Source organism: Medicago sativa, chromosome 7 (assembly GCF_051527215.1).
Source record: "Medicago sativa cultivar Bolivia chromosome 7, Bolivia_mono, whole genome shotgun sequence".
NCBI classification, from domain to species: domain Eukaryota; kingdom Viridiplantae; phylum Streptophyta; class Magnoliopsida; order Fabales; family Fabaceae; genus Medicago; species Medicago sativa.
Window position 1 is genome coordinate 64,203,242 of NC_140755.1, and position 25,408 is coordinate 64,228,649.

Genomic DNA, 25,408 nt, shown 5'->3' on the forward strand with positions numbered 1-25,408 from the left:
AACTATTTCTTACACAATTTTACACTATTATTCATAATTTTTTTTCTTAACCTTTTTCTTCATCATCTTAAAGGTGTAAAGTATCCATTAAATGTCAATGAGTAATCTCCACCGAAAATTCTTATTGTCAACTTGTGATTGAGTCTCACTTTCCAACCACATTTATTCAATAATATTCTAACATGAGACATTGGTCAAGATATCTGAGTTAAGTTCCACTCGTACCAACTTAATATGATGTTAGTGTTCCTCTCTCAGTTATCACAGGATATATAATAAATTAAAAAAACAAAGGTCGGTAAACAAGAGTAATATTTAATTATAATAATTTTTTATGTGAGATATATTTTAAGTCAAATTGATCAATTGGGTGAGCTAGAGGAGACATTTAATAATTATTATAATTTTAATGAAGGGTTTCTTGCAACATAATAAATATTAAAAACTATTTAACTGATCTAACATAACATGAGTTTTTTACTATATAAAGTGGTCACACAATTGTATATTTGCAATTATATGCAAGGGTGAAAAAATGGCTAGAATTCCCAAGTTTGTTTATGTTATGACCCTTTTTGTATCCCTATTCCTCATAGTAGTTGATGTTGGTGGTGAGCTCATTATTTTTTTTAATTATTTTATCATAATCGTTCACCCATGTTTAGTAATTGTTTTTTCTTATTTTTCGTTAAAGGAAAGTGCAATTCTGACACTGAGTGTAGCGAACGATGGATCATGTGTCCCCTTGAAACAGTAGTCAAGTGCGTTAAGGATGAATGCATATGCGTTCACTAGTTAAGTCAAACAATATTTCTTCATTATGTCTAAGCCTTTCATTTTCTTTGTTCATTGTAATGTTTTTACTATTATAAATTTTCTCACAATTTCATATATTTCTTTGATCTTTTAATTTCAATGATATGCTTACAAGAGTTTTAAATATATTATAAAACTCGTGTTATATTTGGTTGCTTGTGAATAACATGGAGATATTTAATGATAAATTTTACTTATATCATCTAAAAAACTTAGAATTGAGTTTTATATCATAGAAGACAATGTTTGATTGAACTTTATACTTTAGGATGTTACCTTGATAATTTTTTTTTCAAAATAACCTAACTAGTCCCGTAATAGTATAGTTTTAGTGAGAGTGCATACTATGAAGACATATGATTCAAATGATGTGTTGCTTTTTGCGTATCACATAAGAGTGTAATCTCTTAATCCAAGTTTTCTTTAGTTGGTTGGGAACCACATGAATTTTAAGTAGTGTTGACCATTGAATCATCATCCATTATTTCATATGATACTATATTGTTATGACTGTTATGTTGTATATGTTGATCTATGTTGGATGTTCATCTTCTTATACCTTATTCTTTTAAAATGATGTATCATGTACTCACATGTTTTTTATGTCCCTTCTCACACACATATTTGTATGCAGGTCCTATTCAACATGATCATGACAAGCAATGTTGGATTACGTAGCTTGTGAAAGTGGAATTAAGGCTTATGCCAACTTTTTTTTTAATTTTTTTTATTATTGTTGGTTATGTTGTAATCCTTGGGATTTAATGTTGTTATTTGTTTTATTTTTAGCTTTGAAAACTTATGAATAAAAACATTATTGTATTATTTATATTTTGTAAAATAAAGATTATGTTTTATAATGTGAAAATCTAGTGTGCATAAGTGTTTATTTTTACCATATGTTATGGTATTTATGTGTAGTTTAATATAGAGGTGGCTTTAATCGACACAAAAGGTTTTATAAAATCCACATTTTTATTTCACCGAGAACTCATAGAATATTTTGTTATTTAATATACACATCATGAAATGTTATTATCAATTTATGAGGTTCGTGGTGATCTTATTCTCAAGTGGTATTATTCTCGAGAGCAATGTTATTTGAACAACCAAAACATGAAACGTATTTGACAATTGTATAAAAATACTCTATTTATTACTGTTGATTTGACTTAAGGAAAGAGAAGGAAAAAAAAGTAATTAAAAAATGAAAAAATATATACAATATAGAAATACGTAGTTGGACGATTAAATGGTTGTTCAAGTAATATTTCTTTATTCTCAAAGTATGCTTGTTCCACACACTCTTACCATCTACGATTTTTTTTTAAATGACTTTCTATTTAAATTTAAGCATTTTTATTTGTTTTTCAAAAATATCGAATAAGTTCTAAAACACTTTTAATCTTTCGTCAATTGAAGGGACAATCCCCTTAATTAATTTTGTTTGCTATATTTTATGGTATTTAGGTGTAGTTCATTATAAAGATGTATTTAATCAACACAAAAGGTTTTATTAAATCCACATTTTTATATCACCGAAAACTTATATCATTCTTTATTTAATATACACATCATGACATCTTATTATCAAGGTATGAGATTAATGATAATCTTATTCTCAAGTCGTTTTATTTTTCAATTGCAATCTTATTTGAACAACGAAACTTTGACAACGTATTTGACACCTGTGTAAAAATACATCATTTATAACTATTGATTTGACTTAAAGAAATGGAAAAAACTAATTTAAAAAAATTAAAATGTATCTATACAGTATACAAATATGTTGTTGGACGACTAAATGGTTGTCCAAATAAAATTTATAGATTGAATAAGCATTTTCGTCCTTCAATTTGCATGTATCGATCAATTTCGTCCTCAAAATATTCGAAATAGCTAAAATGTCCCTAAATTTTAAAAACGTCGATCAATTTCGTCCCTCCGCCAAGTCTCACCGTTAACAGTGATTGTGTGTGATGTTAAGCGTTGACGTGGATTGCCGATTCAAATGCCACATATTTAGGGACAAAATAGATTGAAAATTTTTAAAAAAATTGGACTTTTTTTTACATGAAAACATTACAAATTGTTACATTGTCAAATCGATCTTTGAATTATTTATTAAAAATGAAGATTGTCCCTGAATTATTTATGTAACTCCCTATCAAATCGATCCCTGAATTATTTATCTTAACTATTAAATTGATCCCTGATACTCATGTTAAAAACTAAAAGAATTGTTATTTATTACCTTTTACATGTTTGAAATGAAGTTTCATCCATGAATTATTATAACAATCTAACTAGAAGATTTCGCACAGTACATTTCAAGGAAGTAAATTTGAAACGTGAACCATGCTTAGAAACTCATTAATTTGATGGTGAGTCAGGACACAAACTTCCATAGAGAAATGATGAGATAACTGTCAGGGCTCATTCAGGTTGCTAGCTTAGGAACTTTATGCTTATGGCTTATTTATGCCCCTGGTTGGGTAGCTTTTAGCTATGTAATATTAATGAACTTCCTTTTATGACTTATGACTTATTAATGTCCATAATTGAGTTGCTTTTGAATATGTAATATTTCTGCACTTGTTTAGCAATGGTTGCCTTAAGTTTATGTTCACCATTATGACTTTATTAAGGGTGGTTAGGAATCATTATTTTGGGTATGTAAGAACTTGTAGTACAATGACTAAATTATGAAACAAGTTGAATATTATGCACTCCAATTGTGTCTATTTACTTTTAACTTTGTTCTGAACATATATGCACCAAGGATCAATTTGATAACTAAATAAATAATTGAACTTATTTTATAGTTTTTCATATAATGTAGGAATCGATTTGATGTTATCAAAATAATTCAGTGACTAATTTTCTTATATTATTATCACTGAAATGTTACATTCTTCTTCAATTTCTTTTCACTTAGGGTATTACACACGCCTAGTACAATACAATAACATGTTAAAAAATTCAAACAAGCAAATTATGCATATCAAATACTTAATCAATCTAAGCTCACTTCCTACACAATCAACTTTGTCCATCAACCTTGCCCTCCAAACCTTTTCATTGCCACTTTCCTTAGCCTTAACTATAGACTGAACCTTCTCCATCGGTCTTGCCTTTCTCCCCTGACCAGCACCAATTCCATTGTTTTTAAAGTATCTTAGTTCTTCAGCTTCATCAACCCAAATAAAAAATTCACAATTAAACAATAAAATTGCATAACATTAAACAACACATAACCATTGTTAAATATACCTTTGGCAAAGGGCAAATATAGAAAGGTCTTTCTGGGTTTTTGAGAGCATTGACTTTTCTTACAGCACAATTTATGGGACATATTCAAGCATCCAGACAACACCATTATACATGGAGCTTGAAGATGAAGCTCAAGTTTGAGAGTTTTGAGAGCTGTTTTTGCCCATATGAAGACTATTGTTTTATTGAAGAAAGTTTATGGGTTTTGGATTGTAAATGAGAGGAAAAAAATTAGGGGTTAATGTTTTTAGAATTGGGGAAGAATAGTTGTTAATTAATGGATTTTTTTTAGGATTTTGGATTGTAAATGAGAGATTGAAAAATTAGGGTTTAAAGTTTACAGAATTGGGGAAGAAATGACCCTTATACGATGGCCATGAAGAAGACAAGGTTTTTGTAGAGTTCAATCAAATTCGTCCTTGGAATTTTTTTTCCACTTTCGTTCATATTAGTCCCTAGTTGTGTGGCATATGACATGGCACGCCACGTGAGTGGTTAACATCCCACATCAGCACCATTAACGACCCAACTTGACGGAGGGACGAAATTGACTGATATTTAACAAATCCAGGGACTAATTAACTATTTTGACAAATTGGGGGATGAAATTGATTGGTCTTTGCAAATCTAAGGAAGAATTTGCGTATTCACTCAACATTTATATATTTTCAAGGTATGCTTGTACCACACACTCTTACCATTTACGACTTTCTATTAATTTATTTTTTTACCAAAATGAATTTCTATTTTGTTTTAAACATTTTTATTTGTTTTCTTAAAAATTTAAATAAATTCTAAAACATTCGTAACATTTAATCAATTGAAGGGACAATCCCTTTAAATTAATTTTATTTATTATATTTATCGTATTTATGTGCCATTTAATATAAGGATGTATTTAATCAACTCAAAGAGTTTTATCAAATCCAGGTTTTTATTTCATCGAAAACTTATAACATTCTTTGTTATTTAATATACACATAATGACATCTTATTCTAAAGGTATGAGATTATGATGATCTCATTCTCAAGTGGTATTATTTTCAAGGACAATCTTATTTGAACAACCAAAACTTGACAACGTATTTGATAACTGTGTAAATATACATCATCTGTAACTATTGATTTGACTTAAGAAAAGAGAACAAATTAATTAAAAAAAATGAAAACATCTCTATACAATATAAAAATACGTTGTTGGATGACTAGACGGATGCTCAAATAACATTTCTCTATTTTCAAGATTTGCTTGTTCCATATACTCTTACCATCTACGACTTCACATTTTATTTTAAGCATTTTTATTTTAACCACTTTTTCGTTTTTAAAAATTGTCATTCGATGGAAAGCTATTATTAAATAAATCACGTGTACAAAATTCAACACTAATATATATTGTCTGATATGTTAACGAAATACATAAAAATTAACATCTTATAACTTTTATCAATAATTGAACCACTTTTACATGAATTTTGTATAAAATATCACTTTTACATTAGTGTGTGTATTTATATATATACTCCTTCCGGTCTTATTTATAAAAATTATTTGACTTTTTTGATTCATTGCATAAATGAAATATTTGATCTATATTTTAGACAAGATACATCAATTATTCAATAAATCTAAAAAAATCAAATTTTTCTTATAAATAGAACTTGGAGAGAGTACATAGGGAAATACTTCAGTGACTTAGAAATGGTGCCATTGGTGCCATAGCAGAGATCCTGGCCGTTGATGTGTGTAGGTCCGCGTGGGGATGTGTGTGTGATGTGTGTGTGTGTGGTGGAGATGGAATTGGATGGTGCCATTGGTGCCATTGATGGCACCAAAGTGGAACCCGAGTACATATTACCACATATCATTTTATTTTTAACTCGTTATTAATCAGAATAAATATTACAAAATTAATTTTTTTCTTTTGAACCAAACATGTACCAAGCGGATTAAAAAATTTGATTTTTTAAATTCAAAAAACACTTGAGAGCATAACAAGACAGTCAGACACGCGTCTCTCGAACAAGGCACCTCCTCAAAAGAAGACAAAACCATGGACCCCACACATTTCCAGAAAATTCCACACCAAATCAAACCTTTCAAACACACAATCCAAACACGCGGTCACGATTCCGCCACGTGTCCAAACCTCCACTTCATCATCCAACGTGGCACCATCTTCAACCATGTAATTGATTCGCATATCATTCTCAACCTTCATAATTACCAACGAACCTTTCCTTTTACATGCGTCGTCGTTTTATTCGTATTCTCTCTGCGTTTCGATTTTCAGCGTTGTCGTTTTCAGATCGGAGAGTTTCGCTTTCATCGCCATGAACGGAAACGAAGCTATGGAAGATGTGACGGTGGTTGAAGAGGAGGAGAAGTCGTCGGAGAAGACGGTTTATATGTGGGGTTACCTTCCCGGAGCTTCGTCGGAGAAAGCTCCGATACTTTCTCCGACGGCGGTTCGTTTAACTGATCCTTCTTTTGCTGGAGATTCGTGGAAGGATGTTTGCGGTGGTGGTTGTGGATTCGCTGTTGCTATCTCAGGTTGATTTCTCGATCCGTTGACTTTCCTTTGACTAAATTTGGAACGAAAATTTAAATTCTTTTCAAAGAAATTCTAGATCTAAGTTAGTAAAAAAAAATATATGCATGAAATTTTGTGAGAAACTAATATATTGATTCTACACACTTCAATTCCTATCTAGCACAGACACTTCGATATGAACACTGTATCGAAGTGTCTGACACGGTTGATGTTTAACACCGACACATATAATTATATTCCATCAATTAATGTCTTCAAATTATTACCGGTATTTACACATTATTATTAATTAATTCTGTCTATGAAGTACATAGACTTCAAACTTCAAGTGTCACACATGTTAAGCATGTGACACGTTGATGTGTAATACTGACACATGTAATTACATTCTATTCTATTAATTTATTTTTTTAAATTATATTCCGTGTTGACCTATTGGTGTCTACACATTGATGTGTTAATTCTTCGAAGTTAATCAGTGTCGTGTCTGGTGTCTGTGATGGTGAGTGTGTGACTATGACTATTGGTGATTCATGGTATTCTACTGTGATGATTTTTGTTTGTTGTGTGATTATTGTAGAGAAAGGGAAGCTGGTGACGTGGGGATCAACGGACGATGAAAACCAGAGCTACTTGATGTCAGGGAAGCATGGGGTAATGCAGTTGGTCTTGTAAAATAAGGATTGGTTTTGGTATGAATTTAGTGTTGGAATTGATTTTGCGTCTTATAATCTGGATGCATGTATGTTTTTCTGAAGGAGATTCCAGGGCATTTTAAGCTTCCCGCTGAGGCGTCAGTGGTGAAAGCTGCTGCTGGTTGGGCTCACTGTGCTTCAGTCACTGGTAATACTTCTAACTGGTCTAATTTGTTCCTTTTAAGTGAAGATTTCATATATTTTAAGGATTTAATTCATATACACTGTTAGTGTACAAATTGTTTACAATGTCAATCAATCATAATCATCTATCTGATCATAAAAACTGTTTGACTTTATTCAAAACTACTTTTAATTGTGATTTTATGATACTTTTAATTGAACTACTTTATTCAAAACATTTTACAGTTAAAATGCATCAAGACATTTTTAGGATACATAAGTCATGTAGTATTCAATTTAGACTTTTCTGTAATGTACTTGAACAAGTCTTGTATTCAATTAGAAAAATCAAGAATTTTTGAATTGGATGTTTACCTGGTTTGAGCTATATATTGTATATCTAATTAGAAATTTGTTAATGACGTCAATATTTAGCGCAACTTAAAATGTGCGACATAAATGACCCTCCAAATAGAAATTATATATTAATCTCCACCGTGCATCCTTAAGGAATACAAAGGCTCATATATTTTCCTAGAATTCTATATATTTTGCTTTTCTTTATCCAATCTTTATTATTTTAAATTAATTTTTATTATTTTTGTAACTTTACGCTATATCCAACATTATATACGAACCTCCGTTATGGATCGTTGAGGAATGTGATCGAGAAGATAACAAAGGCTAATATAGTTTCCTAGAATTATATACGTTTTTTTTTTGTTCTATGGAGTCCTATGAATCTTATAAATCCAAAAAGTCATTTCAAACCATATAAATTCCTATAATTCATTATAATTCAAATTATAAAATCTTGATCACAATAGTGTCTTTAAAAAAATCTTATATGCCATTATAATCTTACATAGCCTTTTAATATTCATAAGAATCTTTATATATAAAATTTTGACTTTTAAAATCTCAATCCAATTTAATCCCCCTTGTTGAAGAGTAATATATGGTGAATCATTTTGTAGAATAACATTTGAAACAATGAAGGACAATTGTTTGTTGTTTAAAGTTGCTTTGATTTATGTTAATAGATTCTTGCCTGCTTTGATACCTTTTTAATCAAGATTTTTATTGGAAAAACTAAGCTTGATGTAGCATAAAGCCGAGCAAATTAATGTTGCTGCAATATAAAATGCTCTTTTTGAAAATAATGCACTTAGGGATCAATAAATCTGAGTAAATACTCAATGATCTAGCTCATTCAAAAAATGGACGACTCAAAATAGTTTTTTGGAAAAAGGTTCCATTGAAAATTACAAAGGAACATGTTAGTCTCTCCGTTTAGTTTCATTTAAAAGTTTTAAAAGTGATTGTTAATTTGAGGATGTGTACTATTAGATGTTGACATGGACGTTGTAATGATGTATCAACAATTTGGCTCAAATCAGTCCTTGTATTCTTCAGTACTTTGAATTTGTTCGAACTCATTAAAAGAAGCCAAAGCTAATCCTGAACTCAACAAACCCAAATTAGTCCTGCAGATATTATGCTCTATCCTTTGCATTTAACGTCTAAAAGTAGTCTCTATGTTTTCACCTCTATGGTTTCGTTGATACTCATCTCAAAAAGCTCAAATTGGTCCCTACCTTCACAATCTCCAATCATTCCCTCTCTCATGCTCTCTTAGTCTACATTTTAATTGGAGTAATTGTGTCCACCCACCAGCATCTAAATGGTTAAATTATTGTAAATTTGGAACTGGGGGTAACATGAAGTTTCTTATTTTGATATATTGATTATACTTTTATCAATGTTGTGAATCTCTTTAGATTGAATTTTGTCAACATAGTGGATCAACTTTAGTATTTACTAGTTAAGTTTTGGTACATTGTTGCTTACACTTTGAATTAATCAATGTGGATCGCTTTCTATATTTGGTGTAATTTCAGTGGTTCATTGGTTAGATACAATTCCAAATACTATGGGGTTGTTTGTTTAATGGATATGATTATATTCTTGGGAATAATATTTGTGGAAATACTATTAGTTATTATCAAGAATATTCAAAATTCTTACTATTATCTCAGCTTTTTATCTTATCTTCAGATGTTAGTAATCAATATACCTATTCAGGTCTTTGTAGTAGAAATGTAGAATATGTGTAAATTATTTATTCATTAATTTATTGAAATGTTTTAACTGGATGATCCTCTCACATTGAAGGCTGAATTGGGTTTGGTTTGTAACATATTGGTGGTCATATTAAAGTTAAATGAGCAAGCTGTATTTGCCTTAATTGTTAACTGACTATGGCGGATTGGCGGTCTAGTTGGGATAATGCTAATGTTGGCCCTTGATTGACATCATGGGATCAAGCTGCACTTTCTGTTTTGCCATGTCCATGTGGAAGTTTTAGCACTTGAGGGTGTGTTTGGATGGAGGGTTTAGGAAGTAGGGGCTTACTTTTCTTTTTAAAATTACAGACACTATAAAAGTGTTTATTAAAAAATTTAAATAGCAACATGATTAATGATTATATAATGCTTACACCTATAGTAGCTTGTATTTTTACACGGTGAAAAATGTAACAATATTATACGGAAACAATGGTTCAGGATAGGTTTATAACATCGGTATATCCCATCATTGCTTGAATGTGGCTATAAATCGTTGGTACCCAGATTAAACTCCATACCCAACTGTCATTGCAGTTACAGCACATAAGAATTAGGATGTCTAAAATCATAAATTACATCACTTGGCCAATTTGGAAACAATAGAATTTCAAATAACAACTTGACCTCATAGGTTAACCCGTTAAGTACAAGCCAAGATAGAATACTAATGCGTTGATATGGAATTAACTGCTGTGTGTGCAGAAGATGGTGATGTGTATTTATGGGGCTGGAAAGAATGTGTGCCTTCTGGAAAAGTTTTTACTGATCTCATCACTGTGGGAAGCCTCCAAAAGGATGTGGCTGGGAAACAAAGTTCATCGGTAGCTGAGCAAGGTGCTGATCATCGCTTATGTATGCAACATAAATAATTTAACAAAAACGGGAGCTATCTGATTTTGTTTCGGGCAACTAACAGAATTTAAGATGTTAAACAGGAAGCCCGCAAAGCCCAAACACTAGTAGTGGGTCCGACTCTCATCATGACAACAAGAAAGTTGTAGAGGAAGCTGGAAAGCGAAGGAAGATCTCATTTGCCAAACAGGAGTCTGATAGTCAAACATCTGGAGATGAATTATTTATTGTGTCCCCTTCTCTTGTTACCCTTGGCCATGGGGTGAAAGTTACCTCTGTAGCAGTTGGTGGGAGGCATACCTTGGCACTGTCAGGTAAATCCAGTGTTGTCAATTGCGGATTGCGGAAAATAGTGGTTTGTTCAAATCCGCTACGTGACAGTGCTATAGCGCTGCTATACCCACTATTTCACAATATTTTGTGCTAAATATCGTATCGTGGAACAATAGCAATTTGTTCAAATTCCGCTATGCAATAGCGCGTTATAACGCCGCTACAGCTGCTATTTAACAACACTTGGTAAATCGTTTTTTGTATGTCTGGACTAATTATAACGATATTCTAGGTCGAGTTGGATCTTCCTTGTGGTCATATTATATAGTTTTGTAGGTTCTGTGAAGTACGAAGATTTGGAAGGTTTTTGATGTAAAGCAAGACACCTGATGCAACATATTTTAACCGAAGTTTTCAGATGTGGGACAGGTCTGGGGTTGGGGCTATGGAGGCGAAGGACAGCTAGGTTTGGGTTCTCGAGTCAAGATGGTATCATCCCCTCATCTTATTTCATGTGTCGAGTCTGCTTCTGGGAAGGATAAGTCATCTTTTCAGCAAGGAAGCAATTCTCTTCAATGTTCTAATGTAGCTGGAAGTTATGTGACGGAAATAGCATGCGGAGGTCGGCACAGCGCTGTAATAACAGGTCAGTGCTTAAATGCTGTCATAACATGTGTTCTGCAAAAGTATCGCTGAATGTTTAAAAAGTTACATGATCTGCTGGCCATTTATGTCCTTTTCACAAAAAGTCAGATATTAAATGCAATTTGAGAACCCTGTATATCAGTTACTAAATGTCTATATTCTCAATGTAGTTCAAAGATATGCGAATTCAATTAAGCACTTAATAAAAGAAATTCTAACATTGTTTATAAATTGCTTTTGTAGATACTGGGGCTCTTCTTACTTTTGGCTGGGGTCTGCATGGACAGGTAAGTTTACTGCTTTTCGGATATTTTAGTATATTCCTCTAGTTTTCTGCTTAGCTAAAAAAAAAACTCTACTTTTCATTGCAAATGATCTGATGGAACTTGAACATGCTGAAAACTCTGACATTGTGTTAGGTATCGGGTAGTATCCATAGGGTAACTGCTGACGCAGTTGGTTATTTTAATATATAGTTATTTAGGAGCAGTTAGCATTTTGTAAAGTATGCAGTATTTGTATTGATTAGGAGCAGTTAGGCAGTTTATGCAGTAATTTGTATTGATTAGGAGCAGTTACAGGAAGTTTATGCCCTTAGTTTGTATAAATAAAGCCATTTGGCCACAACAGAATAATTCAGTTAGGAATCTTATTGGTTTTGGGCAGAGAGAGAGATGTGTCTTCTCTGAGGAGCTTTTGCTCTGGGATTACAGAGGCATAATCTTCTGTAATATTTTCTTTTCAATCTATAATACTATTTCTTTTGGTTCTCTTTAATTCGGGTTCCTATCACATTGTTATCATGTGTTCCCAAGGCCTTGTAAAGGAGGAAGTAGTAATGAAAAAAGTAGCATCAAAACTGTAAGTAACATAGACTGAAGTTTGTTATCACAGTTATTACATTATAGAAAACAATGTCACATAGGTGGTCAGACCATATATAAAGCTTTTACATTTAATAGACAGGATGATAGCTTTGCATTTGTTTAGTTAAGATTTATACAGACGCAAACACAGGAGATATTATGCATCCCAATGCAGTTTTAACCGAAGCAAAATATTAATACTTCTGTTTGTCTCCTCCTGTTGGGAGTGCCTCAATGCTAGACCAAGAGGCTTGAGTGGTTTGTAAGAAATTTAGCATTCCATTTTGTTATATATTACTCCCTCCGTCCCGGAATAACTAACCCATTTTCTAAAAAAAAGTGTCCCAAAATAACTGACCCATTTCAATTTTCAATACAACTTTCATCATTCCCAATACAATATAACACTAAATAATACTACTTTTATCATTCCCAATACAATATATTCCACTTTCCCCTTTATTTATACATTTTTCTTAATATGTGTGAAAAACAAAATTGTGTCAATTAAATTGGGACGGAGGTAGTAGATTAGATGATCAGAATATAAGATAAGACGAATAAGATATATGGGAAACAAAAGGCTAAACAACAGACTCATGCTTAAACTATAAAATGGACAGAAGTGGATTGTGATCCCAGATTAGGTGTTGAAATATTTGAATCCTACTTGGGAAATGACTTTACCTATTCATCACCTGAGTCCTCAGTCGACAGGGTGGAGGTGGGGACTAGGGATTACTCTCCTGCTCTTTGTCCCCTATCTGTCATATTACCCAAGTTCATGTCTCTTCTACTCCTGTGGATCCCCAAATATGACAGCTCCTGCAAGAATCTCCATGTACCAGTAATAATTGACGTCTCTACCTAAAGGTTAGTTTCCAGCTATGTTTGTGGTGCTAGCCATCAAAAAGCCAAAAAAAGACAATGTCTAATTAGGTTACCACCAATACTTCATTCATACAATATGATATTACATGGAGACAGCAAAATCTGTAATATACTGAAAAGACTGGAGAAAAACATAAATGTAATTCTTTGTAGATAAATATATGTGAGATTCTTTTAAGTCTTTTTGAATCCTAAAGGTACTGTTTTCAGATTGGTGGCACACTTATGATTTCCAACTTGTGTGGCAATGCCCAATGTGTCGGAAGTACACGTGATCTCTCCTTGGAATATGGCATTTTGAGTGAATAGCTTGCCTCTTCCTGACCTCACTTGTTGGTTTTAGTTTAGGGTCACAGATTACTTCTACTTTTAGAAACTTGTTGGAATGGCAAAGATTGTGTAACTAATGCAAGTGGCTTATCTGACATTTCTGTAACTTTTTTTGACGAAATTTTCTTCCAGTGTGGACAAGGGAATAATGCTGATCAGCTAAGACCAACTCTAGTTTCTTCTTTATTGGGAACTAGAGTGAAACAAATTGCTGCTGGACTTTGGCATACATTGTGTGTTACTGTAAATGGTCAACTTTACGCTTTTGGTGGGAATCAGTTTGGACAATTGGGTACTGGTAATGATCAAACTGAGGTATGTTTAATTTGCTCATTTACCTGAATCATTGTTAAACAAACAACTTCTACAACTTCTTTAAACATGGTCGTGCATCCAATAGAACTTAATTTTCTCATTTATCTGAATCATTTTGTTTCTTCTAGAACAATGTTGAACAGACAATTGCAATTACAACTTTTTAAACATGATAGGGGTTTTTTTAGGCTATGAACCAAAATTCCTGACTAAACTGTCCTTAAGTGATTATGTAGACTGTTAAATGTGCTACGTGACATTTAACAGTGTTGGTAGGAGATACTATGGCATTATAACTAGGAGATACTATGACTTAACTGTCCTAATTCATTTAACAGTGTTAGTCCCTCTGCATCAGTGATAGGAATCCCTAAACCCTTCAGAAAACAGAATCACAAAATCAACTTAAAAGATTACCTTAAAAAGGGAACATCAGAATCACCAGAGTCTTGATTATGTATGTTATAGTTGTGATCCAAATTACCTGAAAATTATTTCTCGTTTTCACGTGTTTTCTTTTCCTAAGCTTTTTTCTCACGTGTTAACCAAGTAACAATGGTTTTTCCCTTTCAGACTTCACCTAAACTGCTGGATACTTTTGAGAACAATCTTTCGAGCATAGTTTCTTGTGGGGCTCGTCATAGTGCTTTGCTAACAGGTATGTCTCCCTGACGATATGTTTAAGCTGAAAGCATAGAATCTAATTTTTTTTCTAAAGTTTAGTACTCTAAATCAGATTGGTTTTGAACACATTAATCATCCATGCTAAATTAATTTCTGAAGTTCAGTACTTGAAATCAATTTGGAATAAGAAAATTTCAATGAAACTAATCCGTCGATAATGAAAGTAGTTTCTGAAGTCAGTATTGCATAAGTCTTTAGAATAATTAAATTTTCTCTTTACTAATAATATAGTTTCTCACTATATTCCTTCTATAATGCTTACGCATTTTCATATTGAAGATGATGGTCACCTTTTCACATGGGGATGGAACAAATATGGCCAGGTATTCTCGTTACCTGAAGTAATTATTACAATGAGTAATATTTTTATTAGAGTCGATTTCTAATGATTGTCTACCTGGGCAGCTTGGTTTGGGAGATTCTGTTGACAGAAACATTCCTTCTCGAGTTTCTATTTCCGGTTGCCGACCAAGAAATGTTGCTTGTGGTTGGTGGCATACACTGTTGATGGCTGATAAGCCTGTTTGACGCAATTCACCCGCTAGCATCAAGAAGGTTTCCGACTAGCCGACATTTCATTAATGAAATGTAGATATGTCCAAAATCACTTTTGATGGTCTGTTTTGTTCATTCTTCTCTTTCTTTCGTCTGTTTCTATGACTTCATTTGTAGATTGTAGCTTGGGACTAACTTGGAGATCTGAGAACATGAGAAGGGTTTCAGTTTGGATGCTAACAAAAACAATAAGGGTTAGGATCTAACATTGTTTTAATTATGGTTGTAAAGTATACTACCATTAAATGGATGAGAATTTATTCTTCTGAGGGTTAGTGGTCTTGTTTCATCATATTTGTGATTTCTTGATATGAATGTTTTTGTAATATCCTTTGTGCAATGGAAGAATCTTTCTGCTGTTTGGTGATGATTTTATGAATTTGTATGAAGTCGCATCACTGCATATCATTATGAAGGCCTTATATAGAAATTATGGTTCAAAGATTAAAACTAAAAGCTAACTTTTTAAAACCATTATGAAAAATGTTTAATTTAACATCAATATGTGAATTCGAACATAAGAATATATATCATTTCCTGATTGAGGTATTTCTTTCATGCCAAGGCTAATATGGACCACCATTATAGGTCGTTCATGCCAAGGTTAATCAAATTAAATGATGTGCCATTTTACCAATTTTTTTCTTCTCATTCTAATCAACATTAGAATTTGCCTGCAATTTTGGTGTATCTTATACATCAAAGTAGTCTCTTTTCTTCTATGTTTCTTTTACATTCCTCTTCCACTGCCTTTTTCTAGACAGCAGCCACAACCAACGCAAATAACCAAGTGATACATCAAAACAGGTCTCAAAATCCTCTTCAAAACATATACACGTCTCAAAATGTTGACAATCCAAAATCCACACAACTTGTGAGATCTATCTCGCAGCAAACCAAAATTTGACCTTTTTTTACCATCTAAAGAGTAAAGACAAATTATTGACCTTCCCCTCTCTAACTAATTTCAGATTTTCAGATTTTCAGATTGTTGTATTTGATATCAAAGGTCTCTGCTGACCGCCGTAGAATCTCCACAAAAACTGCAAAGCAATTGCACTGATTCTGTGAACGGTCAGCAGTGACCATGATATCATAAACACTCCTAAAACTATATTTTTCTAAGAAAAAGTAAGAAATGATGAGAAGTGAGTGAAGAATGAATGAAATTGTTGAAGCATGTATGACTATTTATAGCCATACACATCTCCTAGACTGTAAATATAGTCAAAGAAAATCTTTTCAATGCTCCAATCTACAAAAAAGTGCATTAAATACACCACAAACCGTCCAAACTTTGGGTGAAACGCCACAATCCACATAGTATGGGAGGTTTCAAATTTTATAATATGAAATGTTCTAAATATTTTCTGATTATATAATCCGAACAACACCACACCATACTGTGTTTAAGTTTGATTTTTGGACGGTTTTCATGGCTAATGACCTAGAAAATAAAAATAAAATACAACACATAAATAAACGGCTTAAAAACCATAATAATAGAAATGATGAATCTTCTGGAAAGGTGTTCGAAGATGTGCTTTGTACTTGATCCAGCTGGCCTGTCAACTGACATATTTCGATCGGCATGTCAACTGGATCAAGTTCCTAAGAACTTCGGAATCAGATCTGCAACATAATCTTGAAAGAGCAGGTGTTTCAAGAGGATTGTTTTGAGTTAGATCATGCTGCCTTGCCAACTGAGATATTTATATCGCCAAGGCAGCACGATCTAGCTCATAGCAACCTCTTGGTGTTCATATCTTTTGGAAGGAAGATTTTTCTGAGTTTTTGTTGTGTTACAACAAATGAACTGAGCACACTTATTTATAGAAGTTTATGTGCGTCGTGGACCACATAAACTGTCGGTGTAATGTCGAACACGCAAAAAACCTGTGCCGAACTGGTTCATATTATACAATCTGAACCTAATTTGCACCCTTTATACGTGTTCATATCTTTTGAGAGATTTTCAAAGTTTAAATGAACATCTTTAGCGTAAAGTTTAGCGAAGAAATTTTTAACAGTTAAAATGAACATATGTAACGTAAAGTTCAACGAGGAAATTTTTGACAGTTTAAATGAACATTTTCAGCGTAAAGTTCAGCGGAGAAATTCTCGAAATTTTTTAACATAGGGCATTTAATTTCAACGATGTACATTAAATATAACAATTTCAAATACATCAAAGACATAGTTCAAGAAGGTAAAAGACGTAATAAAATATAACATAACAGATCATGGATCAACTAAACTAATTTCTTCGTTTGGTTCTATGAACACATTTTTTGACCCTCATTTATAAACCGTTACACTCTATGCAACTCATTCTTCACAAATTTTTCCTATAAATATTTTTCAAACCTTCACAATTTCTCACACTATCTCCTCATCTCCTCCTCCTTCCTTCTACAACAATGTGTTTCTATCATTGACCTTTCATATAAAGACTACTTTGGAAATTCATGGATTGTATGAACGGTCAATAGGGATGGTGCCGCGATGCAAATAAGTGCAGTTTATCTGGGTGTCAGGTTGGTCTGTTTGAGTCCAAGGTTGACCATCAATGTCTCTTTCATCCTAGACCGTAAACAAACCATACCCTAGCCCCTCCCTCCCACCATCTTTTTCTCCTTCCCCCTCCTGCTTCCCCCCTCCATCTCTTGCACCACATGTTTAGCTTTTGGTTTTTAATAGATTAGCTTTAGGTTTTGAATATTTTATGTAATAAGTTTTAAGCTTAAGCTTTTTTTTATTGTAAATGTATTGATTATTAATAAATTGAGCTTTTGTTTGTATCATTTTATCCTTTTAATTTTCCATATATTTATATTTATTTTATGTTTTTTACAATGAAATAATATTCGCCACTGCTTCTTTAAAAATCTGGGAAAAACATTATTCGGATTATATAATCCAAAATCAATAACAATCTATTTCGGATTTTAAAATCCGAATCAGAGGTATTTTTGAAAAAAAAATATAGGGCGCACGAGAAACTAATAAGGTGAGAAAAGTAATAATTACTTCATATTTGAAAAATAGGAATGTGTTAGAAAAGAAAGTGGGATCGTTTAAGCATATTTAAAAATAAAATGTGCAGTTGTGGAAATGTAATGGACACAGTATTATCTGCACCAAATGTTTGAGAATAGGAAATGTTTTTGTTAGGGAAACTGCGACATTTATCATTTCTAATGATATTTATGTGATGCCTGATGTTTTTGAAAATTACATTTCTACTTTTTAAAATTGCTCATTTCTTAATTCAGCTGAAGTTAAGTGCCGCTCGATATTTTTCAGCGGTAGTTAACTTTCATTAGCACTTTTAAGATCGGTTAAACCGATCTTAAATGTGTCAGCCACCGTTAACTACCGTTGAAAAATGCCGAGCAGTTAACTTATGCTGAATTAAGGAAATGAACAATTTTGTAAGGGAGAAGAGCAATAATCAATGTTTTTAGAATAGTTGGACAATTACTTCAAAAGCTTGAAATGACCAACTTTAAGGCTATTGCTCTCTCTCTCTCTCTCTCTCTCTCTATATATATATATATATATATATATATATATATATATATATATATATATATATATATATATATATATATATATATATGATATGTTTAAATTTGATTTATGTTGTGAACGTTTATTTCTAGCACATTTTGATTTGTCGAGTTTAAAGTTTTAATTGAAAAAGATTTAACATGACTTTTATTTGAAAAAGGATGATATTGAATGTTTCCGCTCGTGATGTAGTTTTTAAAAAGGGGAAATAGTCATTTTGGTCCCTGAATGTGTAGCAAGTAGTCACAATAGTCCTTCAATGTATCAAAATTTCAAAATAGTCCCTGAATGTCCACTTTGTTAGTCAAAATAGTCCCTAAAGCTTAAATAATCTCTTAATACTCACAATAACTCTTTTGATATAAGGACTAAAATGACAATAAGTAAGTACGTATAAGGACTAACATGACAGTAAGTAAGTATATTGAAGGACTAATATGACAATATTAACGAAATATTTTAATATCAAGGACTATTTTGACTAACAAAGTGCACAATCAAGGACTATTTTGCAATTTCGATACATTGAGGGACTATTGTGACTACTCGTCACTCATTCAGGGACCAAAGTAACTATTTCCCCTTTTAAAAATCAAGATGTTACATTCATCTTGTAAATTCATTTATTCAGTGCATACTCCTTTAAAAAAAAAATTGTTTGGTCACGTAATGTGGATAGTAAGAAATCGGTTACTTTGTCTTGGGTTATCACTTATAAATCATTGACGTTGTCTGAGGACTTTGTTCATTTGTATTCTAATATCTTCGCATTTATTCATGGAATTTCTCTACTTGCTGCTCTTGAATTAGATGATTTTATTTGATATGATTCAAATTATGGTTCACTTGCTTTCAAATTTGCTTATTTTTTCCATGCTCATCTATTAAAGAGTTTGCTTATCTTGAAATATTTTAGTGTTTAGTGACATGCTCCTTCTTGTGCTTTAATTAAACATATACATTGAATTATACCCCAAGTTTATTGGATAAAATGCAACAATGATAGTGTATTTTGAGGCTCTTTGAGTGTTTCTACGTAAGGAGGCATTTTTAATAGTCTCCTTGGAATTTTTATTAGTGCTTTCTCTGCTAACATTGGTATTGCTAATTATGTTCATGTTGAAAAAAAAAAAAAAGTTCTAAATTCCATTGAATTGATCATTCTAGAGTCTCAAACCACTTATGGCTTGAATGTGAATCCCTGTTAACTATTCCTGCTTTCTCTAATATTAATCTTGTTCCATAAAAGTTGAAAAACAAGTGGCAGAACTATCTTAATATTATCAAAAACATTAGATTTAGATTTTCTCAAATTTATAGGGAAGGGAATGTATGTGTCGACAAAATAGCCTACATAATATTTTTGTAGGATCCAAAAAATTAAATCAAGACCAGATTATTAAAACCAGCCCTGATATCACAATATGAGATCCTTACAACATAATTTATACATAAACAATAATCCATCCAACAAACTTTCATGAACATCGTAGCATAGATGAGAGAATAATTATCAACTTTATTCTCATGGACAAACACCTCGATACTGCTGTTCAGTCGTGTCCTAAGGATTCACCGCATCTAATTCATATAAGAGAAACACATAGTAAATAAGGGTGAAATTAGTTCCTGGTCACTTAAAGTGGCATAACAATAGCAATGGGTAAAAAATAAAATGCATTCAAATATCATCCTTTAATTTTCACCATAAAAAAAATTAACATTGTCCTAGCCTTTCACAAACTAGCTACGCCATAAACAAATTATCACCTAAGAACCATCATTTTCTCTCTTGAGCTAGGTGGCTCGTCTCAATATTAGTTAAGTTAATTGTTTATAATTAGTTACTAAACAAAGTATCTTAGAGATATTTCCAAAGCAATCAAAGAAATTGTAAGTTTAGAAGCATATATGAAAATAAGAGAAGTTATAAAAGTAACAAACATTATGATGTGAAAAGAAAATTAAAGTCTTAGACATGATAGATAAATATTTTTACCTAACATGGTGTAGCAAACACCGTTAATGCAGACATTATTGTATTCCCATAAAATTTGATATTTTATATAACAATCGTGGTCAGAAACACATTCTCGTTCTGTAATGTAAAACAAGAATGAAGAGACCTTACAAAAATAGAGTGAAATATTGTGAATAAGATGAACAAAAAATTGAGAATGTGCTTACCTGCCCTTCTACTTCTACTGTTGGCTATAACAAAAAATAGTGAAACAAGAATGACCATAGTATAAAAGAACTTCAAAATTTCAGCCATTATTCACCTTTGCATGTAACAAATATAAATTTCTTTATCACTTTAAATAGTAAAATCCTAGTGATGTGTTTACGTCAATTAAATAATTGTTTATTAATAATGTTTCAAGAATTCCTTCATTAAAATTAGAACAATTGCTAAATGTTTTGAAAGTACATTGTCGTATCATGTTTTTCCCTTTAGTGCATAGAATATAGCCAGCATAAAAAATATTTCTTGTATTCATAACGTTGCATTTTTTTTCTTTCTATTTCTTATCCAGCCTTTCATAGTATCAAGTTATTTGATGTAGTTTATTGATTTATAGTTCTTGAATTTAATAAGATGTTTGTGCTTTCATTTACTTTTGATAAATAGTTTTTTTTTCATTGTTTTGTTTCATTTGTTTAACACTATAATACTCATATATCTAATAGCGCGAATGTATTTTTTTATAAACAACCTCATTTTGCATAAGAAATATTCATCTCCTAACTTTCTCAAAATAAATTAGACTAAGAGACTTTAAAAGTTGAGCCAATCAATTGGCGATTTAAAAAAAAAAATTAAGTAACATATATAAATTGTTTTATCACTTTATATAGTGAAAAATCTCATGATATGTTCACGTCAATTAAATAATTTTTAATAATTATTTTGGTCCAATAATTCCTTCTCTGTAATTAGAAAAAGTGTTAAATGATTTAAAAGTACATTGAAATATCATGTTTGTCCCTTTAGCTCATGGAATATAATTTGCTCATAATTATTGCGTGTAATTTGATTTCATTATTGTTTTTGATGTAATATGTTTGTCCCTTTAGCTCATAAAAAAGGTTAACTTAAAAATATTTCTTGAAAGTTCATTCTTGCTTACCAATGTTTCATTATTTTTTGAATTCTTATCCAGCCTTTCATTGTTTTAAGTTACTTGATATAGTTTATTGATTTCTAACTCTTGTATTTATTAATATCTTTATGATTTTATTTAGTTGATTAACTAAACATTCTTCGTTGTTTGGTTTTGTTTCATTGATTTATAGTTGTAACACCCAAATTTTGAACAATATTAACACTATAATACTCATATATCTAATAGCGCGAATGTATTTTTTTATAAACAACCTCATTTTGCATAAGAAATATTCATCTCCTAACTTTCTCAAAATAAATTAGACTAAGAGACTTTAAAAGTTGAGCCAATCAATTGGCGATTTAAAAAAAAAAATTAAGTAACATATATAAATTGTTTTATCACTTTATATAGTGAAAAATCTCATGATATGTTCACGTCAATTAAATAATTTTTAATAATTATTTTGGTCCAATAATTCCTTCTCTGTAATTAGAAAAAGTGTTAAATGATTTAAAAGTACATTGAAATATCATGTTTGTCCCTTTAGCTCATGGAATATAACTTGCTCATAATTATTGCGTGTAATTTGATTTCATTATTGTTTTTGATGTAATATGTTTGTCCCTTTAGCTCATAAAAAAGGTTAACTTAAAAATATTTCTTGAAAGTTCATTCTTGCTTACCAATGTTTCATTATTTTTTGAATTCTTATCCAGCCTTTCATTGTTTTAAGTTACTTGATATAGTTTATTGATTTCTAACTCTTGTATTTATTAATATCTTTATGATTTTATTTAGTTGATTAACTAAACATTCTTCGTTGTTTGGTTTTGTTTCATTGATTTATAGTTGTAACACCCAAATTTTGAACAATATTAACACTATAATACTCATATATCTAATAGCGCGAATGTATTTTTTTATAAACAACCTCATTTTGCATAAGCAATATTCATCTCCTAACTTTCTCAAAATAAATTAGACTAAGAGACTTTAAAAGTTGAGCCAATCAATTGGCGATTTAAAAAAAAAAATTAAGTAACATATATAAATTGTTTTATCACTTTATATAGTGAAAAATCTCATGATAAGTTCACGTCAATTAAATAATTTTTAATAATTATTTTGGTCCAATAATTCCTTCTCTGTAATTAGAAAAAGTGTTAATTAAATGATTTAAAAGTACATTGAAATATCATGTTTGTCCCTTTAGCTCATGGAATATAACTTGCTCATAATTATTGCGTGTAATTTGATTTCATTATTGTTTTTGATGTAATATGTTTGTCCCTTTAGCTCATAAAAAAGGTTAACTTAAAAATATTTCTTGAAAGTTCATTCTTGCTTACCAATGTTTCATTATTTTTTGAATTCTTATCCAGCCTTTCATTGTTTTAAGTTACTTGATATAGTTTATTGATTTCTAACTCTTGTATTTATTAATATCTTTATGATTTTATTTAGTTGATTAACTAAACATTCTTCGTTGTTTGGTTTTGTTTCATTGATTTATAGTTGTAACACCCAAATTTTGAACAATGAGAGTATATTTTTCTTAAAATTTTTTTTTCATATATGTTTAAGACTATTAATTTTTTTGAAAAAAAGAGTTGTAACCTATACCATTGAATTGATCATTCTAGAGTCTCAAACCTCTTATGGCTTGAATGTGAATCTCTGTTAACTATTCCTGCTTGAATGTAAATCAGACTAAGAGACTTTAAAAGTTGAGCCAATTAATTGGCGATTTTAAAAAAAATTAGGTAACATATATAAATTGTTTTATCACTTTATATAGTTAAAAATCTCATGATATGTTCACGTCAATTAAATAATTTTTAATAATTATTTTGTTCTAATAATTCCTTCACGGTAAATAGAAAAATTGTTAAATGATTTAAAAGTACATCGAAATATCATGTTTGTCCCTTTAGCTCATAGAATATAACTTGCTCATAATTATTGCGTGTAATTAGATTTCATTATTGTTTTTGATGTAATATGTTTGCCCCTTTAGCTCATAAAAAAGGTTAACTTAAAAATATTTCTTGAAATTATAGTTCATTCTTGCTTACCAATGTTTCATTATTTTTTGAATTCTTATCCAGCCTTTCATTGTTTTAAGTTACTTGATATAGTTTATTGATTTCTAACTCTTGTATGTATTAATATCTTTATGATTTTATTTAGTTGATTAACTAAACATTCTTCGTTGTTTGGTTTTGTTTCATTGATTTATAGTTGTAACACCCAAATTTGGAACAATGAGAGTATATTTTTCTTAAAAAAAATATTTTCATATATGTTTAAGACTATTAAATTTTTTGAAAAAAGAGTTGTAACTTATATTCCATTGAAATGATCATTCTAGAGTCTCAAACCACTTATGGCTTGAATGTGAATCCCTGTTAACTATTCCTGCTTAAATGTAAATTAGACTAAGAGACTTTAAAAGTTGAGCCAATATATCAATTGGCGATTTAAAAAAAATATTAGGTAATAAATTGTTTTATCACTTTATATAGTGAAAAATCTCATGATATGTTCACGTCAATTAAATAATTTTTAATAATTATTTTGTTCCAATAATTCCTTTACTGTAATTAGAAAAATTGTTAAATGATTTAAAAGTACATTGAAATATCATGTTGTCTCTTTAGCTCATAGAATATAACTTGCTCATAATTATTGCGTGTAATTAGATTTCATTATTTTTTTATGTAATATGTTTGTCCCTTTAGCTCATAAAAAAGGTTAACTTAAAAATATTTCTTGAAATTATAGTTCATTCTTGCTTACCAATGTTTCATTATTTTTTTAATTCTTATTCAGCCTTTCATTGTTTTAAGTTACTTGATATATTTTATTGATTTCTAACTCTTGTTATTTTTGGTTACAAAGATAAAGTAGAAAAAACAAAAACAGAAAAGAAATAAACACGCTAGCTATTCCCTAAGGAACAAAGTGCCAGTTGCGTCGCTACTACTAAGATTAACAAGACCAGTAGGGGGTACATCATGACGAAGAAGTTCCACAACAGAAGAAGCTCCAAGCTTTGCCATGTAGTCTGCATAATGGTTCCCCTCTCAAAGAGTGTGAGAAACCACAATATTTGTTTGTTGAAGCATTTGTTTTATGTCTTGGATGAGAACAACATATATATGATATCTCTCAATGGGACCATTAATAAGGTTGATGCAAGCAAGAGAATCAGAATAGCAAGCAAGTTCTGCATAACCCAAATCTTTAGTCGTGGTCAACCCATGATAGATAGCAGAAAGCTCACCTAGCAAGATGTCATCTGAACCTGGGATAAAACCGGAGAAGCCCGCAAGGAATAAACCTGCGTCATTACGCAAGACCCCACCAAACCTGGTTCTAACAGGAGTACCATGGCAGCTACCATCCACATTAAGAATAACACCAGAAAAGTTATTATTGTTCTAACTCTTGTATTTATTAATATCTTTATGATTTTGTTTAGTTGATTAACTAAACATTCTTCGTTGTTTTGTTTTGTTTCATTATTGTAACACCCAAATTTTGAACAATGAGAGTATATTTTTCTTAAACAACCTCACGTCGCATAAGAAATAATAATCGTCACTTTTTAAAATTAAATCAGAGTGCGTAATTTTAAAAGGTAAGCCCAATGAATTTACGGTTTAAAAAATAAATAAAACAAATATAAATTGTTTTATCACTTTATATAATAAAAAACATC

The 25,408-nt window shown here is 31.0% G+C and overlaps 1 protein-coding gene and 3 long non-coding RNA genes across 4 annotated transcripts; 3 read left to right on the forward strand and 1 right to left on the reverse strand.

Annotated features, from left to right (window-relative positions):
* The first annotated feature begins 453 nt into the window (after nt 1-453).
* On the forward strand, nt 454-1,684 carry LOC146907634 (uncharacterized). The gene is made up of 3 exons (XR_015019042.1): nt 454-611; nt 695-794; nt 1,451-1,684. It is a non-coding gene; the product is annotated as an uncharacterized LOC146907634 (long non-coding RNA).
* A 4,656-nt stretch (nt 1,685-6,340) lies between these two features.
* Nucleotides 6,341-15,371, forward strand: LOC146907635 (ultraviolet-B receptor UVR8-like). The gene is made up of 11 exons (XM_085726951.1): nt 6,341-6,642; nt 7,224-7,297; nt 7,402-7,486; nt 10,293-10,424; nt 10,526-10,756; nt 11,134-11,361; nt 11,604-11,647; nt 13,580-13,762; nt 14,336-14,420; nt 14,726-14,769; nt 14,852-15,371. Exons 1-11 carry the CDS (start codon nt 6,423-6,425, stop codon nt 14,972-14,974), a joined length of 1,449 nt encoding a protein of 482 aa, XP_085583077.1. The 5' UTR covers nt 6,341-6,422; the 3' UTR covers nt 14,975-15,371.
* Nucleotides 15,372-19,854: 4,483 nt separating this feature from the next.
* Nucleotides 19,855-21,526, reverse strand: LOC146907636 (uncharacterized). Its single transcript, XR_015019247.1, has 3 exons — nt 20,762-21,526; nt 20,574-20,672; nt 19,855-20,155 (listed from the first exon to the last, which is right to left on the reverse strand). It is a non-coding gene; the product is annotated as an uncharacterized LOC146907636 (long non-coding RNA).
* Nucleotides 21,527-23,011: 1,485 nt separating this feature from the next.
* On the forward strand, nt 23,012-25,259 carry LOC146907637 (uncharacterized). The gene is made up of 2 exons (XR_015019248.1): nt 23,012-24,437; nt 24,586-25,259. It is a non-coding gene; the product is annotated as an uncharacterized LOC146907637 (long non-coding RNA).
* Nucleotides 25,260-25,408: the final 149 nt, after the last annotated feature.

Excerpts from the sequence above, each read along its gene's own strand:
- LOC146907635 (XM_085726951.1), top strand. The coding sequence starts at position 6,423 with ATGAACGGAAACGAAGCTATGGAAGATGTGACGGTGGTTGAAGAGGAG. Across the intron at positions 10,425-10,525 it reads TTCATCGGTAGCTGAGCAAG|GAAGCCCGCAAAGCCCAAAC; the intron begins GTGCTGATCATC and ends GATGTTAAACAG. Across the intron at positions 11,362-11,603 it reads GCACAGCGCTGTAATAACAG|ATACTGGGGCTCTTCTTACT; the intron begins GTCAGTGCTTAA and ends TTGCTTTTGTAG.